The 20,786-nt window shown below is 38.5% G+C and overlaps 1 protein-coding gene across 13 annotated transcripts in view; it reads right to left on the reverse strand.

The window, feature by feature from the left end:
- TOX2 (TOX high mobility group box family member 2) overlaps positions 1-20,786 on the reverse strand; it is a 294,760-nt gene that overhangs the window by 64,436 nt on the left and 209,538 nt on the right. For 9 of the 13 annotated variants that reach the window (XM_072997026.2, XM_078393248.1, XM_020782385.3 and 6 more), the window contains one exon: positions 9,941-10,180. The exons of the other annotated variants lie outside the window; for them this stretch is intronic. In XM_072997026.2, the coding sequence (XP_072853127.1) occupies positions 9,941-10,180 (240 nt within the window). The remainder of the gene's footprint in view (positions 1-9,940; positions 10,181-20,786) is intronic. 13 annotated transcript variants of the gene reach the window in all.

Raw genomic sequence — 20,786 nt, forward strand, 5'->3', positions numbered from 1 at the left:
AAAAGAAGGGACTATTTTTAAAGTATAGAAAGCTTCTTTGAATCAAGATAGACTCATAAATGCTTCTCACACTTCTGTGGCAGGTATTTGGAAACACTCCTGGAACTCTGTTGTGTATAGTGGATAACCAACAAGAATACGAATTCTGAAGGAGAGGAACAAAGGAAGGAGCCGCTTCCAAAGTCGTAACAGAAGAAATCTGAAAACAAAGCCATTATGTAAAAAGGCAGTAATTCAATATGTGAATCTATCAGTTATTCAGTCAATAGAAGAGACTTCTGCAAGTACAGTATTTATTTTTTTGCAAGTATTTATGTCCAAACTGCTTGGAACCTACCAATTGTGAAAAATTCAACTTTGCTGGGCACATTTTGGAGAAGCGGGAAGGACTAGAATAAAAATATTCTCTTCTCATCTAATCCTGACTGCCTATTAAGCTGATGGTTAATGGACTGATATTGTCAAAAGGACTTCTATCCACTAATTAACACAATAGTTCTCAATCTCTTTCCACTCCCCCACCCCCTGAAATTCATTTAACTTAAAAATGCCAGGACAGATAAAACTTTAAAAACTGAAATGTCCACTCTGTTGCTTTGGGGGAGGGAGAGGGGGAGGTGGTTCATGACAAGGTTCTACTTTATTTAAGTGTGCATATTATTTATACTCCAGAAGCTGACTGGTGTTCATGTACAATTCGCACAACCTTCCACAGATAGGGACGTTCTCTAATGTCATGCTGAAGTGTGCATGGCTGGAGTTAGGTTTCTCTTCCCCTATATCACAAATGCAGCCTTCATAGCTTTGAGGAATTTTCAGAACATTCATATGTAGGGAGAAGGATTATGTAGATTCATTTTTTACATTAATTAATGAGAGCAAAGCGAAGAGCAAGGACAGAGCTAGCCAGAAGCTATATTTACAAACAATCAAGTATACTATAGGCAGATTGTGACAAGGTAGAGGGTGTCCGTATGAAATTTTGGGTTGAGGTGCTCCCAACCCACTTTATGAGTTGCCCCAGTGGCAGCCTGAATTCTTTTCAGAACCACTTTCATTCAGTGATGGCTTTGGCCATGAGAATGCCATATTCAGAAACTTGTTCATACACAAACAAAAAGGTCAGCCTGAGCCTAAACTGCCTTATAGGATTGTTGAGAGATGTGTAGTAGAACAGAGAACAAGGGACAAAATCAGTCAAATAAAGTTAATATTCCAGAAAAACACTGTCAGTCTCCATTCCACGACAAACTGCGTCTTAGGGTCAAATGTAGAAAGCATGGCACATTTTCAGAACAAATGCTGTCTTAAGGGGTAAAGGATATCAGTTTGTACTAGTACAGGTTTTTCTCAACACCATATATTGTACTCTAGTATGTTTTGTTTTAAGATTGGGCCTGACAAAAATAAATGGGCTTAATTTGTAGGTCTGGTAGGTGAGGAAATTGCTTTATGGAAAGAAAATGGTGTAACCACAGAAACAGCATATTCCATTTAATATCTTGTTTGACTCTTATTTTATTTAGATCCCTTGAAAGCATGGTCTCGGTAGACTCACTTAGACTCACTCATGGAATTTGGGTTGTGTGTATGCAGCATTCCATATATTGTCTTCTATTTGCATTCTTCTCATGCATTCCCACAACACTATGTGCAATCTTAACTAGCCAAGATGGCTGATGACTGGCTGAACTGTACCTAAGTGAGCTGGATCTAACCACCTCCCAGCCTACCAATGCTGAAAATTACTGAAAAGTACTCTGACCTGGGCCTAACTGTGAGCCAGTGTAGTGGCTGTAAGTCTGAGCTGGAAGGGGGTTGGATCCGGCTTAATTTAGCTCCTACTCAGATTAGCTTTCGAGTTTGGATTGCAATTCCTTTCCTTCCTTTCTGTTGAAAAACAGAATAGTAACACAAAGTATTTTGACATCAAAGCTAGGAGCCCTTCATCAGCAAAACCCAAGAAACAAGGGATGCAACAAGGGCTACAGCAAGTGTTCACATTCAGTTTAAAAACTATGGCATGCCAGACGTTCATTGTCAGGAAAAAAAGATGTCTCTGAGGGGAGAGATGGGACTATTCCCATCCCCTTATTTTTATCCCATTCCCTAGCCCTGTATGCAACTATTATTTTCTCTCCATGCTGCTTCTGGGAAGCCTCCTCTTAGTGCTTTTCCTTCAGGGAGTTACTGTCCCATACGTGTAAGGGGATATCTCAACAAAATGGGCTTTGGGCTGTGAAAAATGTTAAGTTTCAGTTTTTTATCACTTCTCCAAATTCCATCAGTATGGCTGTTCCATCTTTTGCTTGCAGTGACATATGAGACTTTGTTTATTCACAAGATGTACATATGTACACATTTTCACATGTACAGTATCTTCCAAAATGCAGTTTTTCTAATTCATGCATTTTCACCACTGATGAATATGGTGTTTCAGTCTCTTTCAAAAGAATTAATTTCCAACATTTCACCTTTTCAGAAGGCATGCATGATTTTGTCTGTATGAAACAAACTGCAGACCTCACAAACATGTAAATTTCTGAGGCAAGGCAGATGTTATCTTGCAGCCAGTAGTGTAAAAATGGGTACTTTCAGTAGTAAGCCTGAAATCATAAACATTCTTTTTCCATCCCTTTCTGGGTAATGTGAACATCTCTCCCATCATAGTTTCCTCATCCTCAGTGTGTGATACAGAAAAACATAGCTGAAGACAAAGTCTCAGTTGGAGAGTTAGGGTAAATATGGAGTTCAACTGGGGGGGAGGACGTGGAATTCTCACTATCCCAAAGCAATGCAGCAATTCTCCTTTTCTTAGCTTTCTTCCTAAGGCAAATACGCTGACATTACCCTGTCAGTAAAAACTCTTGCTGCCATAGCATAACAAGTTTAAACTTAGTCACCTCAAATAATCATCAAAAAATTGACAGTTTTACAGTTACCTCATGTTTTCAACAACTTTCTTCCTTTCTGTCAAGCCCTACTAATAATTTCATTAAGTATTTAATAAAAAATCAAGTGCATATTGCTTTCAGTAATTAAGTACAAAATTATGTGGATGTTACTGAATGCACCTTTCCACTTCTACAACTATTAATTAAAGCCTTGGGAAATGAGAGAAAACATAAAAAGCAGTTATTTTGGAAATTCAGGATCTTAAGTGAAGAAACCCGTAAGCAGAAAATGCAATGGCAAGTCTAGACTGTTGGTGGGATCATGTAGTTTTGTGGATTGTTTCCCAGTAGTTGTTAATTTTAAATGGATATACAAAGCAGGAAAATTGGGTTAATTTATATAAGAGGATAGATCTGAAAGGTAATGGTCACCTGAAACGCAATATACCTTGAGGTATTATTTATAACCATGAGAACATTTTCACTGGGTTAAGAGGACTTTAGAAATAGGTTGCAGGTATAACCAGATTGTCACTCTTCTAAATATTAGCTAACATTAATGAAAACAAATGTATATTTTAGAATGGAAATAAGGCTCGTGGTGCAGTAGCTAAACTTCAATACTGCAGTCAGACAGAAAGACAGACAGAAACTTTTATTGCCATAAAGTATTGCAGTCAAGACTCTGCTCACGACCTGGGTCGATCTGGATGGGCTGAGATAGCCAGCTCAAGGTTGACTCAGCCTTTCATTCTTTTGAGGTCAATAAATTGTGTACTCAGCTCACGGGACGTATGCAATGTGTAGCCTGCATAATTAAACTATAAACTTCCCAGAGAGCGCTTTAAGTGCTATGAGGTGATATATAAGCAGCACAGTTTGCTTTGCCTTGCCTGTATTTTGGTCCTATTATACGCAGTAGGGAATGTATCCAACTCCAATATGCATTCAGGGATGGGGAATTTTTTTAAAAAAACACTTCTTTCAGAACAAATATATATTTGCACATTTATTTATTTATTTATTTATTTATTTATTCATTCATTCATTCATTCATTCATTCATTCATTCATTCTATTTGTACCCCGCCTATCTGGTCAATATGACCACTGTAACCATGCATGTGGCCCTCAATTTCTAAAAAAATAACACAAGAAGAAAGAAGAGAGAGAATCTGGTTCAGTTCACATTCGAACATGAATTTATCTAATTCATATTTTTCAACCCATATGTGAACCAAAATGCTTTGATATTCACAATTACCCCTTACTTTGCAAAGCAATCTTCCAGTGAGAAACATGGATGCATTTTGGAAAAGTACAGACAAAAACATATTCAGACGCCTTATATTAGGGAAAGCAGCCTGCAAAATGTAAGTATCAAGAATATTTGAGTACAAAGATACCTGCATTCGGGGAGTTTGCCAAGAGTTGTACAGAGATTTTCTTGTAGACTTTTTTATTTTAATAATTTAAACAATACTAAAGTGATCTGGAAATGAGACAAAAATGAATTTAAGGTTGGAAAAATGCAAAACTGAGAGAAACTGAATTTGACTATTTCTTACATTCCTACACATGAATCTACCTTATATGGCAATAGTGGAAGCCATCAAAACTTGCCAAAAGGGTGGGTCCCATTTCTCGTGTTCTTGACAGAGATTTAGGTTATCCCATTTTGCTACTTGCATAATTCTGTCCTGTTCTGTGTTCCATCTATATAAACCAATGCTTGTTTACCCTATAGGTAGAACAGACTTCCTCCTTGTTTTCACACATGAAAGAAAGGTAAACCCCAAAGCAGAAGTCTGCTAAGTTTTGAAAGCATGAAGTTAAAAGTACAGGAATGACTGTCACTCGCATATAAACCAATCAATTGATACATCAGATTGTCATAGATTTTGAACCTCTTCTGGGCTGGCAAGATTTCACTTATCACTCAGTGTAGCCCATACCATAAAAGACTTTGCAGCACAATGCACCCTTGTCATATTCACTAATGCACCGAGTCCTTGATAACATGCCATGCACATCAAGCAGGAATGGATTCAAGCTCATGCACTAGGCCGCAAACAACACAAATAAAACAACACCCTTTAGAATACAATTTCAGCACTACCATAAATTCTGAACACGGTCAAAGTTGTCTCCTTGACTAGGATTCCCGTTGGATTTTACCATGTGCATAAGGGCAATTTTATCATGCATGTAAGCGCTTTTCATGTTTTGTGGGCTGTCTGTTGCATGACTGGGCACACAACTGATTGCACTATTGGGGCTTGATTAAGCACAATGAACAGTCTGCAAAAGAAAATACATTGCTTCTTTATTTGTCTTTACACATTCAATGACCCCAATAGGATACTTGCCATTATTTCTAACTAAAAGAGAATGCTTGTATGAGGATGATATAGTATTTTATTTGTTCAATCTAGTACCCAAAACAAATAGTAGGATGTAGAACTTGGAAGCAACTAATAACAAATAACTATTTGCATGCAACTAGTTCCCATTTACAACAATGAAGATTTTATTTATTACATTACAGCTGCAATGTAATGAATAAAATCAGACTTCTTGTACTGTAGCTATATATTTTTAAATGACTTTTTAGTTACAGGAGGAACCAAACTAATGGAAGAGAGATATCACATTGCTCAAGTGTTGATTTGTCTTTTATTTCATATTCTATTATGTGTGTTGATACAAGGACGAGACAGACAGAAGAATGTTTTTGGATGAAAGAGCTGTTATTTATAGCATGCAGATGAGTTAAAAATTAAGAAAAATCAATTATTTTATTTACTTCTGAGTTACAAGAAAGCAGTAAGGGTTTTTTTAAGTTCAATTACAATGGCAACTGCATGTTTTGGGGACCTTGGAAATGCAACTGTAACTAATTACCTAGAGTTCCAATTCTCAGTCTGGCAACTCTTACCCTGCCCAACACCAGCTGTCCCTAGTGGCATTGCATCCTTGTATAGGTTGTGATGTGAGAGAAAAAAATTACACTCTCTTCATTTTGGTGGAGACAGACTATCTCAACAAGGTAAAACAGCCTGTTGAGGAGCCTTCAGTTTCCCCAAGAGTTCCCACCACCAGTGTATGAGTGAGACAAGCTGTACTTTACAAAATCTATCTGTGCTAATGCAGTGTGACTTCCTTTTATGAGGAATAACACAACAACACAACAAACATAACAGGGCAGAATGATTGATAACAAAGACTCAAACAATGCATGCAATGCTATTGTGTTTCCCAATTAATGCAAGAGAGCAAGAATTCTCACATTTTCTAATCATGTATGGTTTACAAAGATGAGCAAAATATAGTTTTGAAAAAGCTCAAAAACTGTGAGACCAAGCGAAAGTAAAAAGAAAAAAGCCTTCTCTGTCTCATGTTGCACATTTTCTCATTTACTATACTATGACAAAGTAAGCCAGGACTTACAACACATCCCTTCCTCTTTCTTTGTATTCCTTGGCTGCCCATATATTATACCACTGAACCCCATTTCACTCTTATTATCATTGCTACCTCCATGCACTGCAGACGGTTTCCCAGGTGTGTAGAGTGATGGTATCGCATCAAGCCACTTTCTTCCAGATCCCTCTACCCACTTTATTTATTTGAATCCTACTGGGATTTTAATCTGGAGCAAGTGAAACTTTACAAATTGCAGAGGCAAACTGCACCTACTTAACAAGGTGGTAGGTCAAATGCCAGTCACGTGACCAGGCATGTAACCAGCACCTTGTTAATTAGGTGCAGTTTGCTGCTGCAAATTTCACTTACTCCGTATAAAGCATCTACATTATGAAGCAACATTATGAAAACCAGAAAAGAAACCATCCAAGAAATATAGTTCAATAAGGACTAAAATATATCCACAAAAATAACTTAAACAGTAAATAAGAAAGACACAGTGGTTATTCTCCTCTCAGGCATCCAGAACTATACTTTTTGGAAAAGAGCAAAAGAAAGAACACTGATAGTCTTTTCTGGAAGATGATTATATGAAAGAAGACTAATGTCTAATCTGTTCAGTGTATGCAGTATTGTTTCTCCCAGAGGAAAGACCATGCCAATATCAATAATAAAAGCTGTGTGTGGTACATTTTTACTAGACAGAAAATCTTAGAATGAAGGGATCGTCACAGGTAACATCTTTATTCTTTAAAGGCACATCATTTCCATTGGTGATTGTATAACGACCACACCATGCTGCTAAGGCTTAAAATGGAGGTTTATCTTGACTAAGAAAAAGCCCAACCCTGATGGACCAGAATGTCAGGAGAGTCCCATAACATCTGATATCTAACTTTTACTGAAGTTCTTCTGCATCACAATTGTTACATGAAATTCCATTATATGACAGATACAAATTTGATTGATGCCACTGGGCAGATAGCACAGGCCACATTAGAACATGTTGTTTCGATTCTTGGTTTCTTCCTCATCACCGAATTTTGCTTAACATCTGTACTGACTGCCTAATGCAAGGGCCCTGCAATAGGTTGACCAAATACAGAAGAAAAAGTTTATGTTTCTTCAGTGGTTAAGTATTAAAGGGAATTTCACTGCTGCAGCTTTTCCTCAACACTGCCTGTACCTACTAAAACTCCCACAAGTACCTTTAAGAAATGTAAAACAATTGTGACTCATAAGTAATCCAGATGTATCAGAAGAGTACAGCCAAGAATAGGTCAGCCAAAGGCTTTTACAAAACTAAGCATAAGTGGCTATGACAAATACAAAACTTCCATACAAGGAGGCACTTTCCCATAGGCATTAATGCTCATATGCACACACCACTGCAGTTGGCTGCAATCTAGCAGAGTCGTTATTTGTATTTTGGTGGTATACTGAAATCATCTAAAAGAAGGGAAAGCACCCTATGTACATGTACGATTCTGACACTGCTATTACTTACCGGGGGGGGGGGAGGCAAGTGTTTCCTAGGCATGAAAGAGTAATTTAGGTAACTTACACCAAGGTGCCAACAATGAAACTTTAAAGTAAAAATCTGCCAAATTAAATCACACATGTCACTAAACTTGCCTTACTATTTTATAAGCTAGGTTCTATGGCTCCATAAATATACCCTAATAGGTAATTCTATCAGTCTGCAGCACTGGAAAAGATGGGGCCATAGGGTCTACTACATCAGTTCTGCTGAGGGGCCAGCTTTATTTGGCTATTCCTCTCCCTGGACTCTTTCCATTCATGCAACCATTATAAGAATGGCTAAATAATTTTAAAAACTTGTGCCTGAGCCTTCCCAGTTTCCTCTTTCCTCATTACTCCTTTTTCTTCTTTTTTTTGTTGTGTTCTTAATATTCTTAAATCTGGGGGCAGGGATAATATTGTTTTATTGATCTTATGTAATCTGTTCCAAGAATCTTTTTCCTTGAAGAGCAAGGTAAAGGAAACATATCTCATATATATATGTGCATATATACAAATACAATAATAGCAACAACAAACATAAAGCCAAAAGAAACATATTTCTCAGAAAAAAATGTTCCCTTCCTATAATCTAGGGGAGACTACACTATATGAGCCAATTCGCAAATTCCTTTCACTGAGTGCTGGTCCTCTGTTCTGAATCCTCCAGTTCTGTCTTGTTTTTTGTTTAACCACAGAGCCGATTTTTCAGATCTTCACAATGGTGATTTCCAGCTATACCCCCTACACACTGAAAGCCCAATGGGCTATCTCCATCAGGAAAAGCTGTTTCTGGTGAATGAACTGGCAGGGGCATGTTAACTCTCTCCCCCTTCTCTAAATCCCATCTCCATAGTTTTCAAAGTGAGAGATAATATGTCTATAAAACCATGCATGGAGGGAAATAGCCACTGGACAGGGGAAATTATGGAAGTGAAAAATACTGCCTGATGCCTGACCTACAGAAGCTCATTGGGATGAGAGAAGAGGGTGTTTGTGTGTTAGAATGAAAACAAGAGAAAATTTGGTGGTCCCACCCACTTTTGCTTTTGACCTGCCTATACTGGCATTTTATATTTATTGTTATCATATTTTTTTTATTATTGCTATTTCCATTGATACACATTACCTTTGGTGTGAACTCTAAGGGAGATTGTGTTAGGAAAATGTATATCACCAAAAAGTCCCGCTTTTTATTTCACATTTTCTAAAGACACAAATCTAATTCAAGTGCCTCTGCTTCAGAAAACAGTATTGTAGACAGGAATCCTGGCAGTACCCATTTTTCTTGCATAATCTCCCTTATAGTCCACCTGCCTTACATTCCAACATATGGAAAGGCATCTTCTTTTACTTTTACTTTTAAGCTTCTGTGTAAAATACTCCTGTTCCATTTGTTTGCTCAGTAACAACAGCGTATTGAGCATCTATTGACTTGTTGGTCAAAGTAGGATAGTAAGACATTCCTCTATAGCTAACAAACCTTCTGCTTCACTGACTCACATTTTGAAATTATTTTGTTTGTATTAAAAGAAAAAGTTTCTGACTTAAAATATAGTGGAAGCTTTTCCTGCTATTTCCTTCTTGTGATGAGGTGACACGGCTATTCAGCTGAAACCCCAGCTGGATATCTGTGTTTTCCCATTTTCTATTTTGAAACAAATATAAGAATTCTGCTTCTATGAAAGAATGTTTGCAACCAGCAAAAATGGTGTGCATGTGTATACTAAGCTATACATTTATTGTCACAATTCTAACCTGGAAGGACAGCAGAAAATGATATAGCTGGCATCTTTAGTGAGATAGAAAAACACACAGAGAGAAAAACCTCTTTCAGAATTAGTTCCCTTAATTGTTCTATTTATTATATGTATCAATATAGCACCCCTGTCCTTGATATAATTTGCAAGTCTGACAAGTCTGCCAATTCCTCAGGCAAGAACTAGTTTCTGTAGACATTCTTGGTTACAGAGAAAATTTCTCCTTCTCTCTGAAAAGCGAAATGTCTTTGCTCTGACTGATGCATATTATTTCTGCCATTACAGGCTGGTTGCCACTGTCAAACAGTGTGTCTGTCAAAACAGGCATGGCTGCACGTACCTTATAATGTGATTCTGTCTCCTCTTCCTGAGTAGAACTGGAGGGAGATGGTGTAGCAGATTTGCTTCCGGGGGGTGATGGGGAACCATGGGTAACACCGCTCCTCAAACCCATCTGAGAAATCAGCTGTGACTGGCTGAGGGCACTCATGTGACCGGTTAACATCCCTGGTCGATTGATCAGGGGAACTTGATGGTTGGACTCATAGGAAGTGGCGTCTGAGTGGACCATCTCCTGGATCTGAGTTAGGAGAATATTACTTTTTAATTAAAACTGTATTGTATTTTGCCTTATAAAAATTACTTTATGATTAATAGTTGTTGTTGGGGTGGGCATGGTGTTCACCAGAGCTTTTATCACTCTGATAAGAATTAGTTTGTTCCATGCTGGGGAAAAGTGATTCCTAGATGAAGTCATAAATATTTTCAATTATTTTCTACTGTCAGAACAGTTTCATGACTCAGAATATTGCAATGGATTACATGTCTTTTAGTTTTATTTTTAATCTGTAAAACATTCAGCAACATGTTTACAGTTGCCATATAACAAAGTATACCATATGTCTAATATTAAAATGGAAAATAGGATAGTCAAGCATCCCCTAATTTCTGGCAAGGCCAGCCATCCTGGGATCCATATGTCTGACAACCCACAGCAGTGCTGCAAGGAAAACATGGAACTGTAAAGCTGCTGTGCTCCTCTGACATTAATAATTACTGGTAGCATAAACTGGATCATGCAGTATTCTGGTTCCCAGATATGTCAGGATCTGAGGAGGTGGAACAGGCAAATTGTGTCAGCACAGTGCATCAGATTTGCCAATTTTGCTCTTAGGATCCTGCCAATGTTTAGTTTGTCATCTTAATTCCTCCTTACAAGGAAGTTATGTAAGATAATCCTTGTTTTCATGATAACAAACCCAAGTTAAAACATTTTACTGTATGGTAACCATGTGGAGTCATACATAACCGAGCAAACTTGAAGAGACAGAAACTGTGAATCGGGGGCCAAAGGTTCACACAATAGTCTGTAAAATAAATATCAGATATGATTTAACCTGTTCTCAGTTCTAAATACATATTTCTTAAATTTTTTAAAGATTGTTTCTCAATTTTTCAAATAAGTGTGTTTCTCAGTACTAAATGACTGGCCAAAATTCTAATGAGTTTTTCCATTGGTGTAACACAAACATTGTAAATATCAGTGACAAATTGCTGAAAGTTAAAAGTGAGTGTAAATATTTGCTGTTCCATTCCAAGTCAGGCAACTTGGAAACTCAGAAACGCCAACACTTGCAACAATTTGTCGCTGAGATTTATACTAACTGTATTACACCAGCAGGCTTAACTAACAGGATCTTGGCTGGTATTTCTCAAATTTGAAAAGCCTACTTTAAACTACTTGAACATCAGAGGAGGATAAGCAGTTCTAAAGTCAAGATGAAACAACAAAGATGCAGATTTCACCTAATGAATAGCATGGCCCAGACCAGGATGGGCAAAGTACTGCCCTCCAGATGTTGTGCTGTTAACTTGCCTCACGCCTGACCAACATAGCCAATGATAACGAATGTTAGGAAATACACTCAGTTAACTCAATATATGGTTCTTACCAGTGAAATGAAAGAGCATTCAGCTCTCCCATAATTTTTTTTTAAAAAAATAATCCCCACCCAATTAAAAATTTAGAATTTTGAGCCCATATAGAGAACACACTCACCTACATAACTTGCAATATTAAAAATGGAAAACTACAGCCAAAGAACACCAAATGTACTACCAGTTCAATTGCTTGAGGCCATTTATTTGAAGTGAACTAAGTATTTTAATATTCTTCCAGGTAGACATATCAGACAAGATAGAGAGAAAAAAAGATTAAACTAATATATTTTAGGGCTATCTGCAACTGGCTGGTTTGAGAAAGAACCTGTTCTATTTGTCCAGGTAGTCAATATTTGTTTGTTCTGGTATTTCTTGATGTTTGGTGCTGCCTACTAATTGAAGTCTGGATACTACATTGACTATAACAGTGTGTAACCATTTACCGGCTCATGTGTAGGACTAAATTTACAGTGCTGATCTGAGACTGTATATACTCCCACCCCATTACAATCACCTGGAAAAAAAGTCAGCTCTTTGCACAATGAACACTAAGCTCAGAAGAGAACTCAGTGAATTTGGTTGAAGACACTGACAAAAATGCTTTGATTTTATATCTTTAAGCTTCTCTCTTTAAAATCTGGCTACTGCTTTCCACTCAGATGCCTCCCAAAGACCTGAGAACTACCTTGCTGTCCAACCCCCAAACCTACCTCCATTTATCCTACTCTTGACCGCTTTACTACCATCAACACAGCTGATCATTCTCTCCTACTTGACTCCCTTCATGCGCTGGGCTTCCATGACACTGACCTTTGCCCGTGAACTCACTCATTTGTGGCAAGCAAAGTCCTCCTTTGCTTTCTCTTTTTCTGCTGGGGATTGCCCAGGGATTTCCTCTTGATCCTCTGTGCCTCTCTAAATACTCATTGTCCCTGGGCGACCTTTATCAAATCCCACAGCTCTCAGTACCACAGTTCTGAAAGCCAAGGAATTTGATGAGGTCACCCAGGGACAGTATGTGCTTAGAAAATAGCCACCATACTGTACTCACCTCTACCTTCCTACAACAGAAATTTCTCACTCAGAAATTTCTGAACATTTCCAGCTCCACTAGATAGTACCATCTGGGTATTGCCATCCACAATACAACTCATTAAAAGCTGGATCCCTGAAATTTCTTCCAAAAACCTACTCCCCATCAAGAAGAAAAAGAATTTGACCAGTCACCTCTTTGAATATTCATGGCACTTTATCTTTTGACTCTTTTTCAGAATTTTGTAAAAATTACTTTTTCAGAGTACAGTTCCTAAAATCATCCAGCCAGCATGGACACTGGACATGCTGGTAGGGGATTCTGGGATTTGTAGTCTAAAAAGTACCTTCTGTAAACTTTGCTCTTTGTTCCCTTTTTTTCTGCCTATATTGTCCCATCATTAAGTTATGCCATTCATCCCTTTTCAACAGAGTTCTTACCCTCTGTTCTCTTACCCTCTTCTCTCTTGACATTCCATCATTTCACTTCTTAGCATAGTGCAATGTTTTGTTCTCTAGGCTTCCGCTTTCATGGCTTAAACCCCCAGCTTTGTAACACTGCTAGTTATATTTCTTCTTGCTCTGTCACCCCATGATGCTTGCTCAATTCCCAGTATTGCCTTCTTATTTGCTTCCCACTCCAAGACCTCCAAAAACATTCAAGACCTCTCTTTTTATTATTGTGATCTCACAGTCAGACTGATCCTTACCTATGATTTAGCTCCATCATCCTGAGCTACCCGTAGGTCAATTGCTATCTTAAATAACCTCTCCATTCTGTCAATCCTCCCCTTATGTCTGCAACTGCCTTCCAGAAAATGTTCATGGTGCCATGTTTCCTTTTTCCATCTCAAAGGCCAAGTTTTACTGGTGCAATCCTTTAGAACCCCCCTCTAAAACTAAGCCTAAATGTGTGTACTAGATTGCTCCTTGTTGTGGGTCCAAATGATGTGGCAACCTTCAGTGGCAGGGTATTGTCCGTGGAAAATTATTGCTCCCTGCCCCCACTTTGGAGAGTGGCTACTGCTCTGCACAGCTCTTCAGAGACTGGAAGTTCTTCAGTTTTCCATCTCAAAGGGAATCCACTGAGCCAGTTACTGCAGGAGATATGGCTTGGGAACCCAGGCAATTTCAAAGCAGTCTACCCACAATGCCTTCCTCTGGGGACTCTACACAGTTGATAGTGATGGTGGGCCACCTCTTTTCCCTACCTCTCCTCTTCCACTCCTGTTCTTTTGCTTGGAGGTGGCAGTGCTTCTCCCTGGCTACCACTATGCCCTCCTCCTCCTTCTGGGGAAGGGACTTCTGGCAAAAGTACAGAGTGAAGAACCAAGAGAAGTAGAATATCTCAAAATAGCTAAGAATAGCTAAGAAATAGTTAAGAATAACTGCCCAGAGTAGTCCTTTGGTCTAGGTGGGTGGGAACGAAATCCAATGAATGAATGAATGAATGACCGAATGAATGAATGAATGAATGAATGAATGAATGAATTTCCTTTTTTGAAGAGAAGGCGAGGTTCCTCCTTTCCATTGCCACTTCTGCTTTTTCTTCTGGCCATGTCCTGTCCCCTCTCTCTGTATGTGTGTGAATGTGTGCAGTTTGATGTGTAAGGTGCTGCACTTTGCTTCTTGCTTTGATTTATGGGACATATATGGCTTCCCCTGGCATGCTTACTTTCTCTTACCTTGTCCTACATTCAGATTGCTGTCATGTAGATACAGATGGAAGAAGAGGCATGTGCACTTGAGGGAATGTACAGTGAATAAATTTATCTTTGGAATAAAAAATTATAATTCAGCAATGAGAGATTTTGAAATTGCCAGCAAAAGGAGGAGAAATCCCCTTACAGCTCTCTCAAATAGGAGGCCCCAATTTAGTTTAAACTCTACTCTTCACTGACTTTTACACAAATGCTAATTCTGCTGTTTTTTTGCTTTGCCGCCTCTTCCTGCTATTCAGTGGCAATGGTAATGAATGAAACAGATGGAAATGAGCAATGGGCATTTTCCTCCTCTGGAAGAATGGGGGACCCTAAAATAGTCTGATATAGGAGGAATAGCAGCAACAATTACACACTGGGTAGGCAGAGAGGCTTCGTGAGATCAGATCCTGGAATAGCTAAGAAATAGAGTATGGACTTATAGAAATGGGGACGCATAGAAATGATGGAGAAGAGGAGCCAAATGACCTAATTTAGGTTTCCCTTTTGCTGGTGACGAAAAACATTAACAAAAAAAAGTTAAAAAAGAAACAAACAAACTGAACAATGCTTTGTTGCTCCCATCCTACCTATAAAAATAAGACTGAAGACTTCATTACCTTGGCGGCTAATAAAGAAGCCAATGCAATGGAACACCACCATTTATTTTCTCTCATTTTAGAGATGGAATTAAGCCAGATACTTAGGTACAATCATATTGAAACACAGCAGAACCCAGCAGGAGGGAAATCAAACACTGTCTTAACCGTTTTCCTGGCTTTTTTTGAAAAAGGTTTTTATATTAATCTGATTAATGTTAACATGAGTTTAAAGACCCAGGGCTTTATTTATTAACAATTTTCGTTTCCGATAAGCCCACTGAGGTGCAATCTCTCATTAGCAGGGGACTCCTGCCAACTCCATTAGCAGCACATAAAGTAAGAAACACAAGGAAGAGCTGGGAGGGCTTGGTAGGCTTCAGCAGAAATAAATCCAAATGCAGAAGCAGATTTACTGCTACAGGTCGGGAATCAAGAGCTTTTCTACAACACTAGACAGCATGTAGGGCTCAGATATTCAAAAGGCGCTGAAGGGGGGAGCTTAAGGAGATTTCAGAACTGGCATGATTTTTTTTTTTTACAAGAACAGCACTTGTTAGTTTTGTTACATAAATATGAGCATTCTATTTTCCTTTCTCTCTCTCTCTCTCTCTCTCTCTCTCTCTCTCTCTCTCTCTCTCTCTCTGTGTGTGTTTTCCATGTCCACTCACTTCTCAATGAGCTGAGAAAAGGAAAAAGGTGTATGGGCAAGGGGGCGGGTATTAGTGCATTCACAAAGAGCTTAAAAAACATGCCAACTTGGGGATTCTGTGATATGTGTGCCCCGAAAGTGACTTTTCTAAAGTCATGCTATAAAAAGCCATGTGGTTGGCCACTAAGGGAACAGAACTTTGGACTAGATAGGTCTTTGATCTGACCCAGGAGGGCCCTTTCCTTCTGTTCTTATAATCTAAAACATGGGCACCTCTTTCTTTAGGCAGAATGAGGCAGTTGTTTCCCACAGCAGATTTGGCATATCATGGCAATGCAAATGTGGTTAGTTTACTGCCAAGGGAATGGAGGCGTGCTTGTGGGAGATTTCTACATCAATTGCCAAAATAACATCCTTAGCCTCAAATACAAAATAACCTGGTACATGCATCTTATAGAAAATTGCTATTTATTGCTTTACATCAGGCAAGAAAAAACATCCTGGGCTAATCCTGAACTGAGTGAGTATATTATCTGCTGAGAACAAGAATTGTTTCAGAGGGCTGGGGCACATACATCTGTTCATGAGTTGATCACCACAACACATCGACACCTTAAATGTATGAACGGTCCACCACAGGTAGGACTTTCATACCAAGTTATGTGTCCTTCAAACACCAAAAATGAATTCCAAGTTAAGCTGCCAGATGATAATTAGAGTTAGAGATATTACACGTTGCAATGCACATGATTAAAAGAGTCCATATATGCCAACATCCATAGGGCTAGTGTTCTGTGCAGTACCTCTGATTTTATTCATAATGGTGGAACTTTCAGGTATAAGGATATCCAGTGAGATATACAACTGAGGGAGGATATGAATCTGGCATGAGCCATTATATAAAACGTTCTCTCCAAATTAGCTTTCTTCATTTGGTGCCCTCCAAAGTTTTGGTCTAGAAGACCCATAAGCCCTAGAAATCATTCGTACCAAAGTGAAGGATAATTTAAATTATAGTTCAAAATATTTGCATGGTGCTACCTTTATTTTATTTTACTTTGTGTATAAATATTTACAAACTGCTTACATTTTTTTTGGGGGGGGAATGTTCCTCACAGATGCTACCTGGCTGATGCATATATAACATGAATGGCTGCTAACACTAATAATTGCTGGAATGAAGTAGGCTTTAAATTCCAAGAGATGTATGTTATACTCTTTGTTGAACAAATATTAAAGTGAGGCTCTTGCAACTTTTGGGTTAATATGACCCACTTTCCCTCATTCCTTTATTAAAATTATTGTTGACCATTCATATAAGAAGCTCAGTCTTGTGTTCAAAATCCCACTTTCCCCTACTTTATCCTTGCAGGACGCATATGAAATATGCTGACAGATACAGTAAGTCTCCTAGCTCCCTGTCCTAACTACTATGCCATTCTGTATTCCTATATTGGGGTAGGGAGCTGTTATGGGATGAGAATCCCAAATCCAGGGATGCGCTCATGGACCAGTGGTTTGGTCACAGCCCTGATATTGTTGAATCTCTAGCCAAAGTGGCAGCTGGAACTTATCTGGATTGGCTGAGTCAATGCTGTTGAAATAGTTCAGTTTTGATGTCAAGATCCACTGGCTCCCTTGTGGACAAAGCATGCAGCCTTCTTTCCTTCCCCTTCATCTTGTGAGTGAGTGGGAATCCACTGAGATCCAGAGAATGTCTGGCTTGCTTCTCACCCCCACCCACATTCTCTGGATGAGGAAGGTAAGGGGCAAATGGATATGCTGACTTGGTGCTTTGGGAGCCGGGGGGATCTTGTCATTAGAACTCAGCCATTTCAACAGAATTGACTGTTGACCAAACCATGCATTACAAATAATCCATCATTTTAAATGAAGTCATGTCAGTTTTTCTGACATTATATTCCATTAGTGCTTCATTTCTGAGAAATCAAGATTGCCCCCAAAAAAGGCCATCTTTGCATCCAGGAGGTCAAGCATAAAACAAAGCAAGCTAATTTGCATGCCAACTGATCTGCGAAAAGCTCCTGTTTCACAATGTTTTCAGCAGTTAAAGATTTTCCTCTTATAATGATGGGCTATCTGTAACAAAAAATTTGACCCACAGTAAACTCTGTTTTGTATTTCTCTCATCTCCAGACGAACCGCCAGCTAGAGGCTAAATTATGACTATGGGACAGTGCTGCCCCATGATTTTGATTTGGGAAAGAACCATAACAACAGCCAATCACTCTGGAAAATGGATATTGCTCATGAATATAGAGGGCAGAATTATCATGTAGAAGAATCTTATATAAGTCATGGACAGCCCTTTCTAGAATCTATCAGTCAAATGACATATTTATGCCACTTCTGTATGACTATATCAGATGAAGACTTCATCATCATGAATGGTCTGGCATTAACCACACATCGGCTAACTTCCTACAATATATGAATGAATAAAAGCATATTTACTCTTGAGAGAAATCCACTGTTGGATTCCTTTCACTGTAAAAATGATAATTTATTCCACGGCCTTGCTTATAGTTCCTGCCCCTCCCCGCCGACAATTAATCAGGTTGCTTTCCCAAACAAGTTACTAATCCACAATATACTCCTTTAAGAAGCTAAATCCTCTTACTGCTTGACTCCTAAATTTGCTTAAGACAGCAGCAGGCTGAAGACAGAGTAGAATCTGGATGATTTGAAATAGATCCATAAGATTTCATAATTCCCAAGAGTTCAACAGCAAATAATACTGCCACAGGTTTTCCTGTGTTATATTGGTTTCCACATCTGAGTGTAACTGATATTAATTGGTTGCTTTTGTGCTAATGTCCTTACCAGTTTTAGTTTTGTGTTTGATTTGTTATTACCTAGCTACCAACACAAATTTTTGGTTGCTTTTGTGCTAATGTCCTTACCAGTTTTAGTTTTGTGTTTGATTTGTTATTACCTAGCTACCAACACGAATTTGACCAAACTCTGGGACGCAGTGGAAGACAGCAGGGCCTGGCGTGCTCTGGTCCATGGGGTCACGAAGAGTCGGACACAACCTAACGACTAAACAACAAAAGTATTGCATATGTAGAGATAAGAAAAGTAGCTTTTTGCACTTCTGTTCCCAGACTGAAAGCCAGCAAGCCTATCTCTAAATGTTTGGCCAATGGCCATGTGCAGGAAGATGCTGGAAACTGTAGTCTTTAAAAGTATTTTTTCCTAAGGTCTGCTTAGATGCACATCTGGACTTTAATATTCTATTATGTTAGAATTTTGTTTTCTTTCTACTTCAGAACTTTCAATGGAAATTTTTCTAGGGCTGATTACCCTGATTGTCAAAAATTTTAATTTGGAAACAAATCGGACTTTGTCCACTCTGGTGATTGATCCTCAGAGAGCGTACTTCAGAATGTGTAGAGGCGATGACGTTTCAGGAGACTCTGGTGGTCATGGTGGACTTGAAGACTGCCTGATAAATGTTACAGAAACAGAAATTTCTATGTTAGCTAATGACCAATTCCACTGGCCAGGTTAGGACAGACACATAGCTTGCACATGCCACAATTAAAATATAGATGATGCCTCCATGGTTTTAAAAGACTTTGTCTCTCAACATGTTCTCCACAGCTCCTATCACTTGGACTGTCCCTGATAACTGAAAATGGGGTAGGATTGAATTTTACTATATAAAGACACAGTCATTCGTTCATTCATGCATTCATTTACTTACTGACTGACTGACTTACTTATTTTTCTATTCCAGCCAACTAGTAGCTTTGCTACCAGTCTGGGCGGCAAACACAGCAAAACACAACAATAATAGAAAATAATAAAAACCATCAGAAAGGGAAAATGGGTAAATTCAAGATGCTGCTGGTTTGCCTATTTTCCCAAAGTACGGTTTGCAGTTGCAAGGAAGCCAGCTCCCCTTCAAGCAGTAATTTTGCATTTGGCACCCTCCTTCTTCTACCCATTGTTTACTGGATCTTAAGGTATTTTAAAAGGATAACGCACACCTGTCTGTCTGCTCATATATTTTTCTTGACTTGTGTTGAGACTTCCTTTTTTGGTATGAGTGAGAACATTTGTGAATATATGTTACGTCCTTACTACCTAAGAGTGCTAGTATTGGCTGTCGATTATGTATTATTAATTTATATCAACATATATCAATATGACAATCCAGATGTCTAGTGAAATGAACACATTGCTCAGACTTAATGCTGGTTTCGTCTATTTAATAAAGACTTTCAGTTTAAAAGATGCATTTTCCTGATTTTGCATTTAAATGAAGTAACATTTATAAGTATGTATTGTATGCTTGTGAGAAGATATTATGTAGGTTGTTGGGTCTTAAACAAATGTAAAATATCATCCGCATCCACAGTTACATTAGTCTCTTGGGCAAATACTATATTAAGATATTTTTTAAAATTCTTATTATGGAGCCAGTAGACCACAACGGCTCCATTTATCCATTAAATATGTAATCATACATTTTTTCTTTAAAGTGCATATTATTTATGCAGCAGAGCAGAACCAGTCCAGGAATATAATTATGGATATGAGACCTGTGCAGAAAATGTCTTATGAAAATCTGCTGAAATGAGTATGAGCTGCATCTAGCAGCCATTTATATCAATAGAAAAAAATTCAGCTGAATATACTGAGCTCCAGACTGGGGACTTGGCATGCTTGATCCAGCATTCTGGATAGGCACTGTTACCAATCAGCCTCTTTATTACACTTTAAATATCAGAGTATGATTAAGATGTGTCACCCCCTCCATGTATTAAGCTGTCCCCCCCCAAGTATTAATAATTATTACATGCCATCACATAAAGTCTGCCCACTCCAGGGTTTTTCTACATATAAGGTGTTAAGAAGTGATTTACAATTCCCATTTTCTGAGGGTGCCCTGGGACTGTGAAACTTACACAAGGCTACACAGGCTGCCTCTGTCACAGGAGGCACAGTGGTGAATTGAACTCTCACTCCACAGGCAGATACTCAACTCCCTGTGATATCCAGTTCCCGCAACATAAGCTATAGCCACACAAAAACAACCAGAAACAGCAAAAGACATATGGCTACACTTGAGAGTTTACAAATCATCATGCACTAAAACTGTTTTTATTAACCAAATCTGGTCTGCCTTCACAGGGATGTAGGGTTATAGTCTACCTGCTGTTGCAAGTTAATGACATACACTGTGCATAAAAGGATTGAATAAAAGCTCCTGCTCTTTAAACTCTCTGCTAC

The sequence above is a fragment of the Pogona vitticeps genome, chromosome 4, assembly GCF_051106095.1.
Source record: "Pogona vitticeps strain Pit_001003342236 chromosome 4, PviZW2.1, whole genome shotgun sequence".
NCBI classification, from domain to species: Eukaryota; Metazoa; Chordata; class Lepidosauria; order Squamata; family Agamidae; genus Pogona; species Pogona vitticeps.